Genomic DNA, 13,407 nt, shown 5'->3' on the forward strand with positions numbered 1-13,407 from the left:
TGTTTACAATAGGGTCCACCATGTTCAATTCATCATAACATTTAGAGACGTACAAATACACTACTATAATAGCCACAAACAGGAAAGGAGGTAAAAAGGGAAACAAAACCTATACAGTGAGGGGAAAATGTTTTTCCGATTTTACGGGGCCAGTTTTGAATTGCAGCCGTCCGTAGGTGCCCTTTGAGAGCGGTTTTGAAGGAGTTACATCATCATGAAGCACGTTTTTGTTCAAACGAAGTAATTCATATTGGCTTTTTATGGACGTTTGATGTAAAAATCTATTGTTATTTATGCCCATATGATGACCACGGATATGCTCTAAAAAGTGTGAAAAACGGTTGTTTTTTTCTTCATTTCACTACGTCTTTAACCGTCATTGGCTACGTCTATGCACCTGCTTGTCCGTTATTTTGATCAGATGTCTGATAAATTGTAAATCATTCCAAACACGGTGACCTGCAGTTTAAAATCCTATCCACACGCACACACGCATGCACACACACACGTGCACACACACACACACACACAGTTCTTTACCCATCTCCGATGGTCACAGGTTGTGGGTTGTCCCATTTGCTGGGTTCCACCCAGGCAGCTGCGACCCCCAGTAGGAGGAACAGACAGCGGGACACCACCTGATGACAGGTGGCAGGGAAGGACGTGCCCCCCTCCTCTGACTCCCCGCATGTCTCCCCTTGCTGCCTGCGGGGGGCGGTGGTGGAAAAAGTACTCAAATGTTTTACTTAAGTAAAAGTGACAATACAAGTAGAAGTCCCGTATTCAAAATGTAACCAGGTAAGGGTACCAAAGTATCGGCATCAAAATGTACTGAACATAAAAGTACTCATATTGCAGAATGTCCCATTTCAAAAGTTCAAATTGTGTACAAAATCTTTTGAAAATAGCCGATCTACAAGCTCACACATCGCGACGCATTGTGAGCTTGTAGATCTGCTATTTCCAAATGGCCGAAATGTATAGGGTTGAGGTGTTTAATCAATGTATGTTTAAGTAAAAGTAACCTTTTTGGCTTTGAGATGTAGTGGAGTACGTAGCGCCACAAATTAAATCGTTAATCGTAATAATTTGCGTGTCAATTAATGGTCAACATAAATGTGTACTGGTGGCAGCCCTACTTGGGGGCTGCCTCCCTCTCGGGCTCCCCGCGGTGCTCTCCATGCTGCTGGGGAGTGTGGAGGTGCCAAAGGACTCGTACACCTACCTGGGGGCTGCCTCCCTCTCGGGGCTCCCCGCGGTGCTCTCCATGCTACTGGGGAGTGTGGAGGTGCCAAAGGACTCGTACACCTACCTGGGGACTGCCTCCCTCTCGGGGCTCCCCGCGGTGCTCTCCATGCTACTGGGGAGTGTGGAGGTGCCAAAGGACTCGTACACCTACCTGGGGGCTGCCTCCCTCTCGGGGCTCCCCGCGGTGCTCTCCATGCTGCTGGGGAGTGTGGAGGTGCCAAAGGACTCGTACACCTACCTGGGGACTGCCTCCCTCTCGGGGCTCCCCGCGGTGCTCTCCATGCTACTGGGGAGTGTGGAGGTGCCAAAGGACTCGTACACCTACCTGGGGACTGCCTCCCTCTCGGGGCTCCCCGCGGTGCTCTCCATGCTGCTGGGGAGTGTGGAGGTGCCAAAGGACTCGTACACCTACCTGGGGACTGCCTCCCTCTCGGGGCTCCCCGCGGTGCTCTCCATGCTACTGGGGAGTGTGGAGGTGCCAAAGGACTCGTACACCTACCTGGGGACTGCCTCCCTCTCGGGGCTCCCCGCGGTGCTCTCCATGCTGCTGGGGAGTGTGGAGGTGCCAAAGGACTCGTACACCTACCTGGGGGCTGCCTCCCTCTCGGGGCTCCCCGCGGTGCTCTCCATGCTGCTGGGGAGTGTGGAGGTGCCAAAGGACTCGTACACCTACCTGGGGGCTGCCTCCCTCTCGGGGCTCCCCGCGGTGCTCTCCATGCTACTGGGGAGTGTGGAGGTGCCAAAGGACTCGTACACCTACCTGGGGACTGCCTCCCTCTCGGGGCTCCCCGCGGTGCTCTCCATGCTGCTGGGGAGTGTGGAGGTGCCAAAGGACTCGTCTCGTACACCTACCTGGGGGCTGCCTCCCTCTCGGGGCTCCCCGCGGTGCTCTCCATGCTGCTGGGGAGTGTGGAGGTGCCAAAGGACTCGTACACCGTCACGTTCTGCTGCAGCTGCATCGCCTCCCGGGTCGCCATGAAGGATTCCAGCACCTCTGTAAGAGAGAAACGGGTTGCTTTCGTGAAACCGTTGATGCTTGTAATGTACACACAGTATCGATAGTTGGTAAAGTGGTAAAAGACAAAAATAATAATATTAATAATTTATTAAATTCAGACAAAAACTACCTTTAGACCACTGTCCCTTTTTTGTGTGCATTTCAGGCAAACAATGAAGTATATAGGACAGACTTAAAGGAATAGTTAACCCAAAAAATGACTTATTTTCTATCAATTACACAACCCATGAAGCCTTGAATTCTTGGAGACTTATGCTTTATCTCACAGAAGCGACATTGCAGAGGACGCTTTGTCCCAGACAAGCGTTTTCAACGGCCTGTAGCAGGCGCTGTGATACTCGCGGTCAGCTTTTTCCACCGCCGAGCGAGACAACAACAACCGGTCATGATACCACACACAGCAGCTTTTCACAGGAACAATGCGATTACGGATATTTGGATCTTCAAAGTAAGTGTTACGCGCGATAAAACCTTGGCAATACGCAATCGAGGGATTAATGAATGGCGGCAGGCAGACGGTTAACAGAGGTAATTTAAGAAGTCTACAACTTTTGTTTTCTCAAGGTAAGGTTTGTTCTATCTGTTCGAGCTGATTTACCATCTTGTTTGCTTCATAATAATATTGGTCTGTCACATTTTTACATTAGAAAATGTACTTAGATTCTCCAGAGAAAAAAACGTGTAAATGCTAATGTTAATGACACCACTATTTACCGGAAGTGGGCGTGAAAAGCGGGCTGTGAGATAGGCCTATTGGGAATTCACTTTCCTACCTGTGTTCACCCAGGTGGGTGTGGTTTTGCATGACTCCATAGCCTTGCCTGCAGTCACACCTGTGTGTGATTGCAGCACAATCACAAAAATCACAGGACCTCACACATAGAAATAAAGTTGAGTGAAGTCAAGAATACCTAAACTAAAGTCTAAATATGGTGGAACACCAGACTCCAAACATTAAAAATCAATATTACTGTAGAGGTACTGAAGTGAACAGAATTTTTCATATTTTCAATATTTCAATATTTTTAATATTCATGAATGTATTTTATTATTTATCTCACAATAGTCAACTTTCTTATGTGGTGGGTATGTTGCGTTTGTTTGGATTGGGTTGTAAACTCTAAACCAGTGGTTCTCAAACATTTTCATGTCAAGGACCCCAAAATTGACATGCATTCTGCAGACCCCCATATGAAAATATGTTCTGCTATTTATCAAAATGTTTCGAAAATAGCCGATCTACAAGCTCAAAATGGGCAGTAATGGGACGCGTTTGTGAGCTTGTAGATTGGCTATTTTCAAAGTATAAAATGGGATTAAAGTGGTAAAATGTTCCATATTTTGCTGTGGACTGCCTGGAACTTCCTCAAGGACCCCTTGAGGTCCTCAGACCAAACTTTGAGCATCATGCAGAGGGCGCTGTTTTTCCTTTATGTTTTCAGATTGCACTTAAGAACAAAAAAGGCACCCTAAGAGTGCTCCACAGTGTGCGTAGATTCTGTTCTTACCTACGAACAAATCACAGGTAAGAAAAGATTGAGGGATCCCAAAACCTTCTTAAAAACTTCCCAAGTGGGTCTAAGAACAAATTTCCTCTTAAGAACTTCTTAAGAACGGTTGGCGCATGAGGCCCAGTGTGAAGCTCAACAGTGCCACTTTCTCACCGGTTGTTGCTACATGAAAAGCTACATGATGGAGAGCGGTGTGCCCACCGCTCCAAAAAGGTTTCAGAGTCACTGGGCTACACCACTGAAATATGGGACAAAATGAATGGCGATGCGTGCTTACCCGACAGGTACATGCGACTGTTGTCCAGCGCGTCCTCCTCTGGCGTCTCTTCCTGGTTGTGTTTTGCTATGGAAGTAGAGAAGACCTGCTCCTCCACCTCTCTACCCTGATCTCCTGTTCCAGCCTGCTCCCCTGTGGCGCTGACCTCCGGTCTGTCCTCACCAGGGCTCTGGGAAGCCTGCAAACTCTGCAGTAGAAAGGACAAAACGTTTTTTTTCCCCCTAAAGACAGCAGCGATTTTTCTCCGCAACATTGTAATGCTTAAATGTATGCACGATGGTATCGATCGTATGCTGAAAATAGCTGAGCGACAATCTCAGAACGCGTCGCATCCATGACGTGTTGACTTGTAGGTCACCTATTCTCGGTGTGCAACATTATCGTACAAATAAGTATAAATCGGGCTTAAACTCGTTGTGAATCTTTGGTCTGAACTACATTTACAGGTTTACAAAGTAGGCCCCATTTTGCATTTTTTGGAAAAAATGTCCAAAAGACGACAACATAGATCTAGGGTCAGTGTGTGCTTGTTTTGGCCCGAGCAGAGCACTTTAAAGAGTTGCGAATACGCTAGTTTAACTTTTTGAGGAATGTGCAAGTGCTTTATATTAGCTGACCAATCAATGATAAACTGTGCCTTGAGATTGCTGGCTCAAACCTCTGTAACAGGTCTTCAAAATGGTCCTTGCTTATAGCCTGAAGCAGTGAAGTGACGACATTAGGCTAATATGCAATGTGGCCCTCTGGAGTGAGTGTGGAAACATAGTGGCCCTCTGGAGTGAGTGTGGAAACATAGTGGCCCTCTGGAGTGAGTGTGGAAACATAGTGGCCCTCTGGAGTGAGTGTGGAAACATAGTGGCCCTCTGTAGTGAGTGTGGAAACATAGTGGCCCTCTGGAGTGAGTGTGGAAACATAGTGGCACTCTGTAGTGAGTGTGGAAACATAGTGGCCCTCTGTAGTGAGTGTGGAAACATAGTGGCCCTCTGGAGTGAGTGTGGAAACATAGTGGCCCTCTGGAGTGAGTGTGGAAACATAGTGGCCCTCTGGAGTGAGTGTGGAAACATAGTGGCCCTCTGGAGTGAGTGTGGAAACATAGTGGCCCTCTGGAGTGAGTGTGGAAACATAGTGGCCCTCTGGAGTGAGTGTGGAAACATAGTGGCCCTCTCTGGAGTGAGTGTGGAAACATAGTGGCCCTCTCTGGAGTGAGTGTGGAAACACAGTGGCCCTCTGGAGTGAGTGTGGAAACATAGTGGCCCTCTGGAGTGAGTGTGGAACCATAGTGGCCCTCTCTGGAGTGAGTGTGGAAACATAGTGGCCCTCTGGAGTGAGTGTGGAAACATAGTGGCCCTCTCTGGAGTGAGTGTGGAACCATAGTGGCCCTCTCCATCGTCACAGTTGCCCACCCCTGCCCTATAGCTAGACTGTGTGATACTGTACCTGTTTGGTGGCAGCCATAGTCTCAGCAGCTGCTATGCTGCCAAGATTGTCTCTGTAGGCCAATAGGGTGCTTCTGATTTTAAAAACCATCTCATAGACTTTGATTAGCATCTGGCAGGGCTCATACCTGTCACAAAGCAGAATGGGAAAGCAACTTAGTTGTGGATTCCTTTGATTGTATACCCTCAAATAATAGTCCAGAAATAATATCTGGCCTGTGAGATAATTTGGACAGTCTCACATAATATAGGCCATTATGTCAAATAGAGAAACCATCCCCACCTAAAGAAGGTTTATTATACTTATAAATACTGATACTCCATGTTGAGAGTGAAGCTGGCATGGGAGTGAAAACAACACCTGAACCCCTTGCGTTCTTATTCTGGGCAAGTGAAAATAGCTGATGTAGATGCTCTCAACACATCACAATGCTTTATGAACCCTGTGGGATTGAACAGAAATCACAGCACATCATGTCACATCCGTCACATAGTCCATTTAGCGGTGTTAATTAGATCAGGGGTTCTCAACGTTTTTGGCCGGGGACCCCCGGAAATGCTTTGGCAATGTCTCGGGACCCCCGCCCCGCCCCCTCCCGACCACCAATATAAATTGACTGCTACAATAACCTTAAACCATTTTGGGCGGGAACCCCTTTTGGTGTTTTAAGCATTGTTATAATTTAGCTATTGAAAAATAGCAGATCTACAAGCTCATAGCGCGCCACCGAGTGGCGCGCTATGAACTTGTAGGTCTGCTATTTTTGAAAAATCGTGAAAATAAAATTTAAAAACAAATCTTTTTTTTTTTTTTTGGGAAGATATTTTGGGGACCCCCCAAAATAATTTGGCGACCCCCCGAGGGGTCGCGACCCACGGGTTGAGAACCCCTGAATTAGATCACGCAGAGACATACTGTACGTACATTGGATTATTTTGGTGTCGACGTGTTTGAACCACTGACCTGTCCTGTGAACAGGCCACGTCCAGCAGGCCTGTGTGTTTTAGAAGAGCTGCCAGGCTGCAGCGACAAACCATTTCCAACAGAAGATCGCCCGAAGAGCCTCCACTCTCCCAGTCTGCTGTAAAAGAAAAACACGTAGCTCATTTACAGGAAAAGCAGATGAAAACAATGTGAAAAGGGTGGGATATATTCCTCAGCCTAGTAGGAAAGTCTGTGAAAGATTTCACGTAAATTGCATGCTGCGTTCATGATTTGAGGCTTTTGTTCAAAAAGGGGCAATCTTGCAAACTGTGACAGCCAATTATAGCCAATTAGGATGGAATATGAAATATCGGACAGATCCGACTTGAGCACATGACCATAGAGATACTGTGTAACGATTTGTGAGATTTTTGGACAGAATCTGTCCAAAAATCGTTTAACGCAGATCGGTGCAGTTTTAGGTAAAAAATGTGAAAAGCTGACTCATGGTGGCGCTATAACAGGCCGTTCTGGAAAATGCGGGGCAGAGGTTCATCGTTGGCATCCAGGGAGTGTGTGTGCAAAGTTTGGCATCGACCGGGTTAACGGTGCCGAAGATTAGCTGGTAACGGACGGACGGAAGGACGGACGGACGGACGGACGGACACACACACACGGACGGAGTGCAAAACATACTCTCTCCCCATGCCTTCGGCCTGGTGGAGACAATAAAACTATACAACCGTTATTATCACAATCACTAGACTTTCCTCTTTACTCCATTCAGGACGGGAACCCCTTGGTGTTTTAAGCATGATGTTATACTTTAGCTATTGAAAAATAGCTTGTAGATCTGCTATTTTTGAAAAATCGTGAAAATGTGGCAAATGAGCAAACCTTTTTACTGATAAATTATTTTCAGATGGGGTCGGCGGCCAATTACATATATTTTTGGGGGTCATTGACATGACAATGTTTGAGAACGCCTGTCATAGAAACATAGGTTTTTCAGAAAACTGTCAGGATTTAGAAGGCATTTGTAGAATCGTCCTCAGGCCTAAATGGGTTAACATAATGCATGCAAAACCCAATGTACCTCTACTGAAAGCATAGTCCATCATCTTCTGCCACAGGGTGCTGGCCGGTTCCCTGGAGGAGCCCAGGGCCAGTTCCAACAGGGTGCTGGTGTCCTCTGTTAAATTCAGCTCCGTCAGCCTGACCTCGCTGCTGCCCAGCAGCACCGCTTCAGTCAGCCACTTCATGTCATAGTCTGCAGCACACCGTATGTAGAACAGGGCAGAATTCTTTCATATTTTGTGTACTGTTTTTTTGTATTGTTTTCAAATGTTGTGCTAAATCAAATTAAATCAAATCAAAAGGTATCTTACAATTAGTGCCATCCAGATACATTATTTGACTTGAGCTTGTAGGTCTGCTATTTTTGAAAAATCTTTAAAATGTGGCGCAAATCACTGAATATATATTTCAGAGCGAACATTTTTAACTAAAATATTTGCTTCTGGGGAGGACCCTGGAACTACATATTTTGAGATGGGGGTCCGTGGCCCAATAGAGATAATTCTGGGGGTCCTTGACATGAAAAAGGTTGAGCACCACTGACATAGAAACATGGGTTTTTCAGAAAAAAATTAGGATTTAGAAGCCTTTTTTTTTTAATCGACCTCGGTCCAAAATGGGTTAATCGACGACATCAGTACTGTTTTTATCTTTATCGTTAGTATTATGTGTTACTCCTAGCTGTATCTCTTTCTGTATCTGTCCTGTGTTTCATAACTGCTGTATTTCCATGACAACTGACTTTCCCCAGCGGATTCAATACTGTACATGTCATGTGTCCATCTGTCAGAATGTAACATAACATGGTTGAATATGCCAACTCAAACAGCGGATACTACCTCGCAGAAACTCACACCGATCTCAAAATGTTATGCGTCTAAACCCCATTATTTTCTATTAAATAAACTAAGTAGAGATCAAGACTATTAAGTAAAATTCTGACTCTAGAAAACATATTCTTTGAGACACAAATATGGGTATTTCGGGGTGTGGCCGAATCCGCAATTCCTTCATGGGGTGAAAACAACACAGCTTACCATTGAAATGGCATTAGGGAACGTACACATGGTTACATTTAATGCGTTTTTCAGTCATAGCATATGGTGAAGTATTATAGTGCATAGTGATTGCAACAACCCATGCATTAAAGCAAAAATAAAATCTCACTACTGAAAATGTTTGCATGACCAAGTCCTAAAAGTGCGTTTTGTGAGACAGCATGACAGGAGCCACCCCACACAGTAGCGCTGATTCCTAAACAATCAACACAGAATGCAAAATGATGTTTTAGTATTGTCCAATTTGTCCCTGCTGTCAACCAGGTGAAAACATTACAGATAGAGGCTTTAACCTTTGCTTTCATATGAGATTTCCGATCGAGACTATTACAGATTTTATGGAAGATGCTTCAGAACATTTTGCTAGTTTGACCACATCAAATGCTCTAAAATAAGAACCGAAAACAGACGATCTATAAGAGGTTGTACCTTTGAAGGCATGTTGCACAGCGAAAACATGCTCTCAATAGTCTTGACCGAAGGCTACGTTTAACCAAAAGCACCACCAGATCTCTGTGAATTGTCCTACCCAGTTGGTCTCCATCCATTTCCAGACCATTCCTGAGGAGCAGATTGGACAGCCAGAATTGGGAGGCGTTCTCCTGGGGTGAGGGGGGCGGGCCCTGCAGCATGTCGCCAAGGCAGCGTCCAGTCGCCAGAGCCACCGAACGCTCAAGGTCCAGAAGCCACACCCACTTGTTCTCCTCCTGCTGCTGCTGACCGGATGTGTGTTCACCTTGTTCTGGAAGGAAATTTGGGATGCAACATCCTTTTATATATATATCTTTGAATATATAAATATGTAACACCTGGGAATTGAACCCGGTTCTCCCGCGTGGAAAGCCAATTAACTGCGTGAAAAGAGGAGTTAACGGGCAATTATGGGCACTGTATTTTGCCTGTAAACCTCAAGTTTAGCGGGCATATACAGTTAATATACGGTAATATACAGGTGTGATGGTACAATTCGGGAGTTTGTTGGAAAGTTTAACGGGAGTTTCCTGTAATATACACATCCGTATTCAATGCTTTTTGCGCAGTGCAACATCTTAACCACTAAGCCAAAGAGATATCCTTATGACTCGGGGGAGATATTAGACTTACGAGGCCATCAGGCTTGAACATATACATCGAAAACTGTAGAATGGGGTCCTCTGGTCTTATAATGGGGTTATAACAAACTAAGTGACATCTTCACCCACCTGAGGAGGAGGATGATGACGCTGCTGCGCTGTCCGGGGCTTGGAGCGGCTCCTCCTCCTCCTCCAGCGGCCGTCTGTCCGGCAGCAGACTGTTGAAGTGGTTGAGGTGCTCCAGCAGGGCCAGCAGCTGAGCGAGCAACGGCCGCACCACGGCCAGCGGGAGCAGCAGCAAGGAGTACACAACCTGACACAGCAGGCTGCCGGCTACCGAGCCGTACAACACGGCTGGGAAAAGGAGAGAACACCGGTTCATCATAATAATAATAACCCATTTAGGCCTGACCTCAAAATGTTAAAAAAAAATCTTCTAAATCCTCCAGTTTTCTGAAATAAATATTTTCTTTCAAAAATAGCAGACCTACAAGCTCGTAGCGCACCACTCGGTGGCGCGCTATGAGCTTGTAGATCTGCTATTTTTCAATAGAGAGTATGCGCGTGACATCATCATCAAACCCGGAAGTTATGCAGGAACACCTACTAAGTGGCAAAAAACTACTTTCTGGCCTTGACAACCCATGCATACAAACAGAAAAGTCCTATCTGATTGCATTAAACAACATTAAACAATGTTAAACTCACTTTGCCTGCTGCTTTGCCACTCGATGTGCCATTCACTTTAAGCATGCGCATACCCTCTATAGCTAAATTATAACAATGTTTAAAACACCAAAAGGGGTTCCCGCCCAAAATGGGATAATAATAAAACTGTATTTGTATAGCACCTTTCATACAGAAACTATATTAAAAAATCACTTCGTGGAGGTGCTGGGTTCAAAAAGTGACATAGGAAAAGAGAAGGGAACCCGCACACTCATATGCTCCAAAAGATACATGTATTGACGACGTTTCGAGCAAAGGCTCTCAAAAACTGTCAAACGGTCAAGGTTTTTGACCAGATGAAGAGCCTTGGCTCGAAACGTCGTCAATAAATGTATCTTTTGGAGCATATGAGTGTGCGGCTTCCCTTCTCTTTTCCTATAGCACCTTTCATGACATGAAATGCAGCTCAAAGTGCTTTACAGAGCAATGGCGAAAAAAAGAAAAGCAAAAGGCATGAAACAACATTAGAATAATAGCAGTAATGCAATACAGTGAGGACATGAATAACATTAAGGATTTTATAAAAGCTCAACTAAAAGCAAGAGTGTATAAGTAGGTCTTGAGCTGTGCTTGTGCCTGTCGAAGGTATAGTGAGAGTTTGTTCCACGCCGTCATAAGAAGAAGAGCTCTCATCCGGCCGACCCGGAAGTGATTGTCCTCCATTGCCGCGCCAGTCTCGCTCGCGGCTGTGAACTGCATAGCGCGACCTCGAATTAATGTTTAATTAAACTAAAAACCACTAATGACCGTTTGTACGGGCGCGTGCACCGAGGATCGGGATGCAGGGTGTTTCTATGACATGGGAGTCATATGGGGTCCAGCCGCGGATGCGAAAATAAGGTAAAACATATTCTTTTTAAAGCTGGATTAATGCTCTTTAATCAAATCTCGTGTTCTCGTGAATGGCCAAGGAGGGTTTAATAGCTTTCCTCGAGATATCTCGAGGTTGGCATGGATTGTGTTAAAGCTAGATTAATTCAAATGAGCCTAAAAACAAGACAAGGCAGAGAATGCATGTGGTTCTTACTGTGCAGCTTGTGGGTAATGTGCCGGTCTGAGTTGCTCTCCTCCAACAGTGCGCTTGCCCTCCTGAAGGTCTCACCAGCATATGGTAGCAGCAGGCAGAGGTGCTTGTGGAGCAGCGCCACACTGCTGTCATCCTGCAGGACAGTGACGTCAGTGGAATCATTCACTACATACAATTAGACAGTATGTCTATGCAACGCAAGGTGACAGTTTTTTCTTTTTTTTTTATATAATTTTTATCCCACGATTTTGCAACCCATTTGTCACCCAGTGTCAATTATCTAATGGGATCCTGGGCTCTACACACACTCCGCCAACCTGGGGAGAGCAACGGACTGACCTCATGCTTCCTTCAATGCATGAGCGTCCAAGCCGCTTCTTTGCACCTGACAGGGGGGAGTTTCCACCGGTTGGACGTAGCGCGTGGAAGGAACACGTTATTCCAACCAGTTCCTTTCTCCTCCATCAGGCGCCCCGGCTGGCCAGGCAGGGGGAGGCAGTTTAGAGACCAGGATTACTGCATGTTTTTTTTGTGAGGGTACCTACCCTAGGGGACACGGGGAGAACATGCAATCTCCACACAGAAAGGCCCTTTCGCCAACCCCACCTAGGGTATGGGCACTGATGACGCGGAGGAGAGAACACGCACCAACAGCGTCCCCAGTGGGAATCGAACACACTACCGACTGTGCCACCGTGCCCCCGCGAGGTAACGGTTTAAAGCAGGGGTTCCCAAACTGTGGTGCGTGTACCCCTTGTGGTGCGCGAACACCCTCTAGGGGGGTGCACAAACGGCAAAATCTGGTAAACCACTGTTGTAAGGAGATGTATAGAGCAGCTGCGGGAGTATACAGCAGCTGCATGTCTCTCAGTGCAGTGACAGTCATTATTTGCCATAATCATATTAAAATTTAAAAATGTATAATTTTTCGGCCAAATGCAACGAGACTTAGCGTTGGGGGGTGCGTCAGCTAGGTCGAGAGGTAACAGGGGGTGCACGGCCAAAAAAAGTATGTACCATTGCAGGCACACAGAACAGCTCCTATTCAGAGTCTGTCTGTCTGTCTGTCTGTGTGCCTGGAACAAATCACATAAACCAATGGATCGATTCGTGCAGTCTCTCGTGTGCACTGCCAGTAGGCCAATAAAGTAAATCGAAATATTTAACTACGATTTTATCCTGGAAGTCAATGGAGAGGCAAATAACTCCATTATTTGGAACACAAATATGGCGTCACCGTGATATGATGTCAGTGTCAAAACGCTGTCTTCCCTGTTTTCAACCGACAGCGAAGTTCTGTTGTCGAGTGAACCGATTGGTGTACCTCTATGCTGGTGTAGACGTAGCAGTGGGCCAGCAGGTGTTTGTGGAGGGCAGACAGCAGATTGTGGAAGTGAGAGGGAGGATCAGTCTGTCTCTGACTCTCACTAGACTGCTGCTTGTCGCTGTTCTTCTCAAGTTCACCAAATGCTTGCTCCTGCGTGGGCACACATTAGCACACCTTAAATGACTGTGGGCCCGACACACAGATGTACACAAATAAAATGGCCCCATGAGTGGACCATAGACACACATTTACAAAATTAAACTAGAAAAATGTGCTCCTCGGAGACAATTACGTCACTAGACACACATCCACACAAATTAAATTACTTTGAGTGGGTTTTGATTTCCAATTATCCATTTAGCATGTAGTCACTTTAGTGTCATACGTTTGCCCTGGTGGACAAGATTTTTCATGAAAAATAATCCATGAATTATCAGAGGAGCAAACATACGCAAATAAAGCCAAACATCAAGTTTCAGTTGGAAAGTCCAATTACTCTAAACCTACAGTAAGTGACAATAACCAGTGGAATTTTTACTCAACATTTTGCTGACAGTCAATGTAATGCATCTCAATATTTGGAGTAAAATATAATGTAATAATAATGAATTACATTTTTATAGCGCTTTTCAACACGCTTTACAATGGTTCATTCATTCATACATTGGCGTGAGCCTTCCTCAACGTGTCAAAAACGCGTT

At 45.8% G+C, this 13,407-nt stretch overlaps 1 protein-coding gene across 8 annotated transcripts in view; it reads right to left on the bottom strand.

The window, feature by feature from the left end:
• Positions 1-13,407, bottom strand: part of LOC306940033 (putative E3 ubiquitin-protein ligase HERC1) — an 84,248-nt gene that overhangs the window by 52,684 nt on the left and 18,157 nt on the right. For 6 of the 8 annotated variants that reach the window (XM_079524938.1, XM_079524940.1, XM_079524937.1 and 3 more), the window contains exons 16-25: positions 12,704-12,856; positions 11,380-11,512; positions 9,753-9,977; positions 9,080-9,292; positions 7,512-7,685; positions 6,455-6,572; positions 5,492-5,618; positions 4,055-4,241; positions 2,101-2,242; positions 541-705 (exon numbers count right to left, since the gene is read on the bottom strand). In XM_079524938.1, coding sequence (XP_079381064.1) covers positions 541-705; positions 2,101-2,242; positions 4,055-4,241; positions 5,492-5,618; positions 6,455-6,572; positions 7,512-7,685; positions 9,080-9,292; positions 9,753-9,977; positions 11,380-11,512; positions 12,704-12,856 — 1,637 coding nt within the window. The remainder of the gene's footprint in view (positions 1-540; positions 706-2,100; positions 2,243-4,054; positions 4,242-5,491; positions 5,619-6,454; positions 6,573-7,511; positions 7,686-9,079; positions 9,293-9,752; positions 9,978-11,379; positions 11,513-12,703; positions 12,857-13,407) is intronic. The other 2 variants (XM_079524944.1, XM_079524939.1) reach the window with 1 other exon arrangement.

This window comes from Electrona antarctica, assembly GCF_951216825.1.
Source record: "Electrona antarctica genome assembly, chromosome: 16".
In the NCBI taxonomy this organism is placed as follows: domain Eukaryota; kingdom Metazoa; phylum Chordata; class Actinopteri; order Myctophiformes; family Myctophidae; genus Electrona; species Electrona antarctica.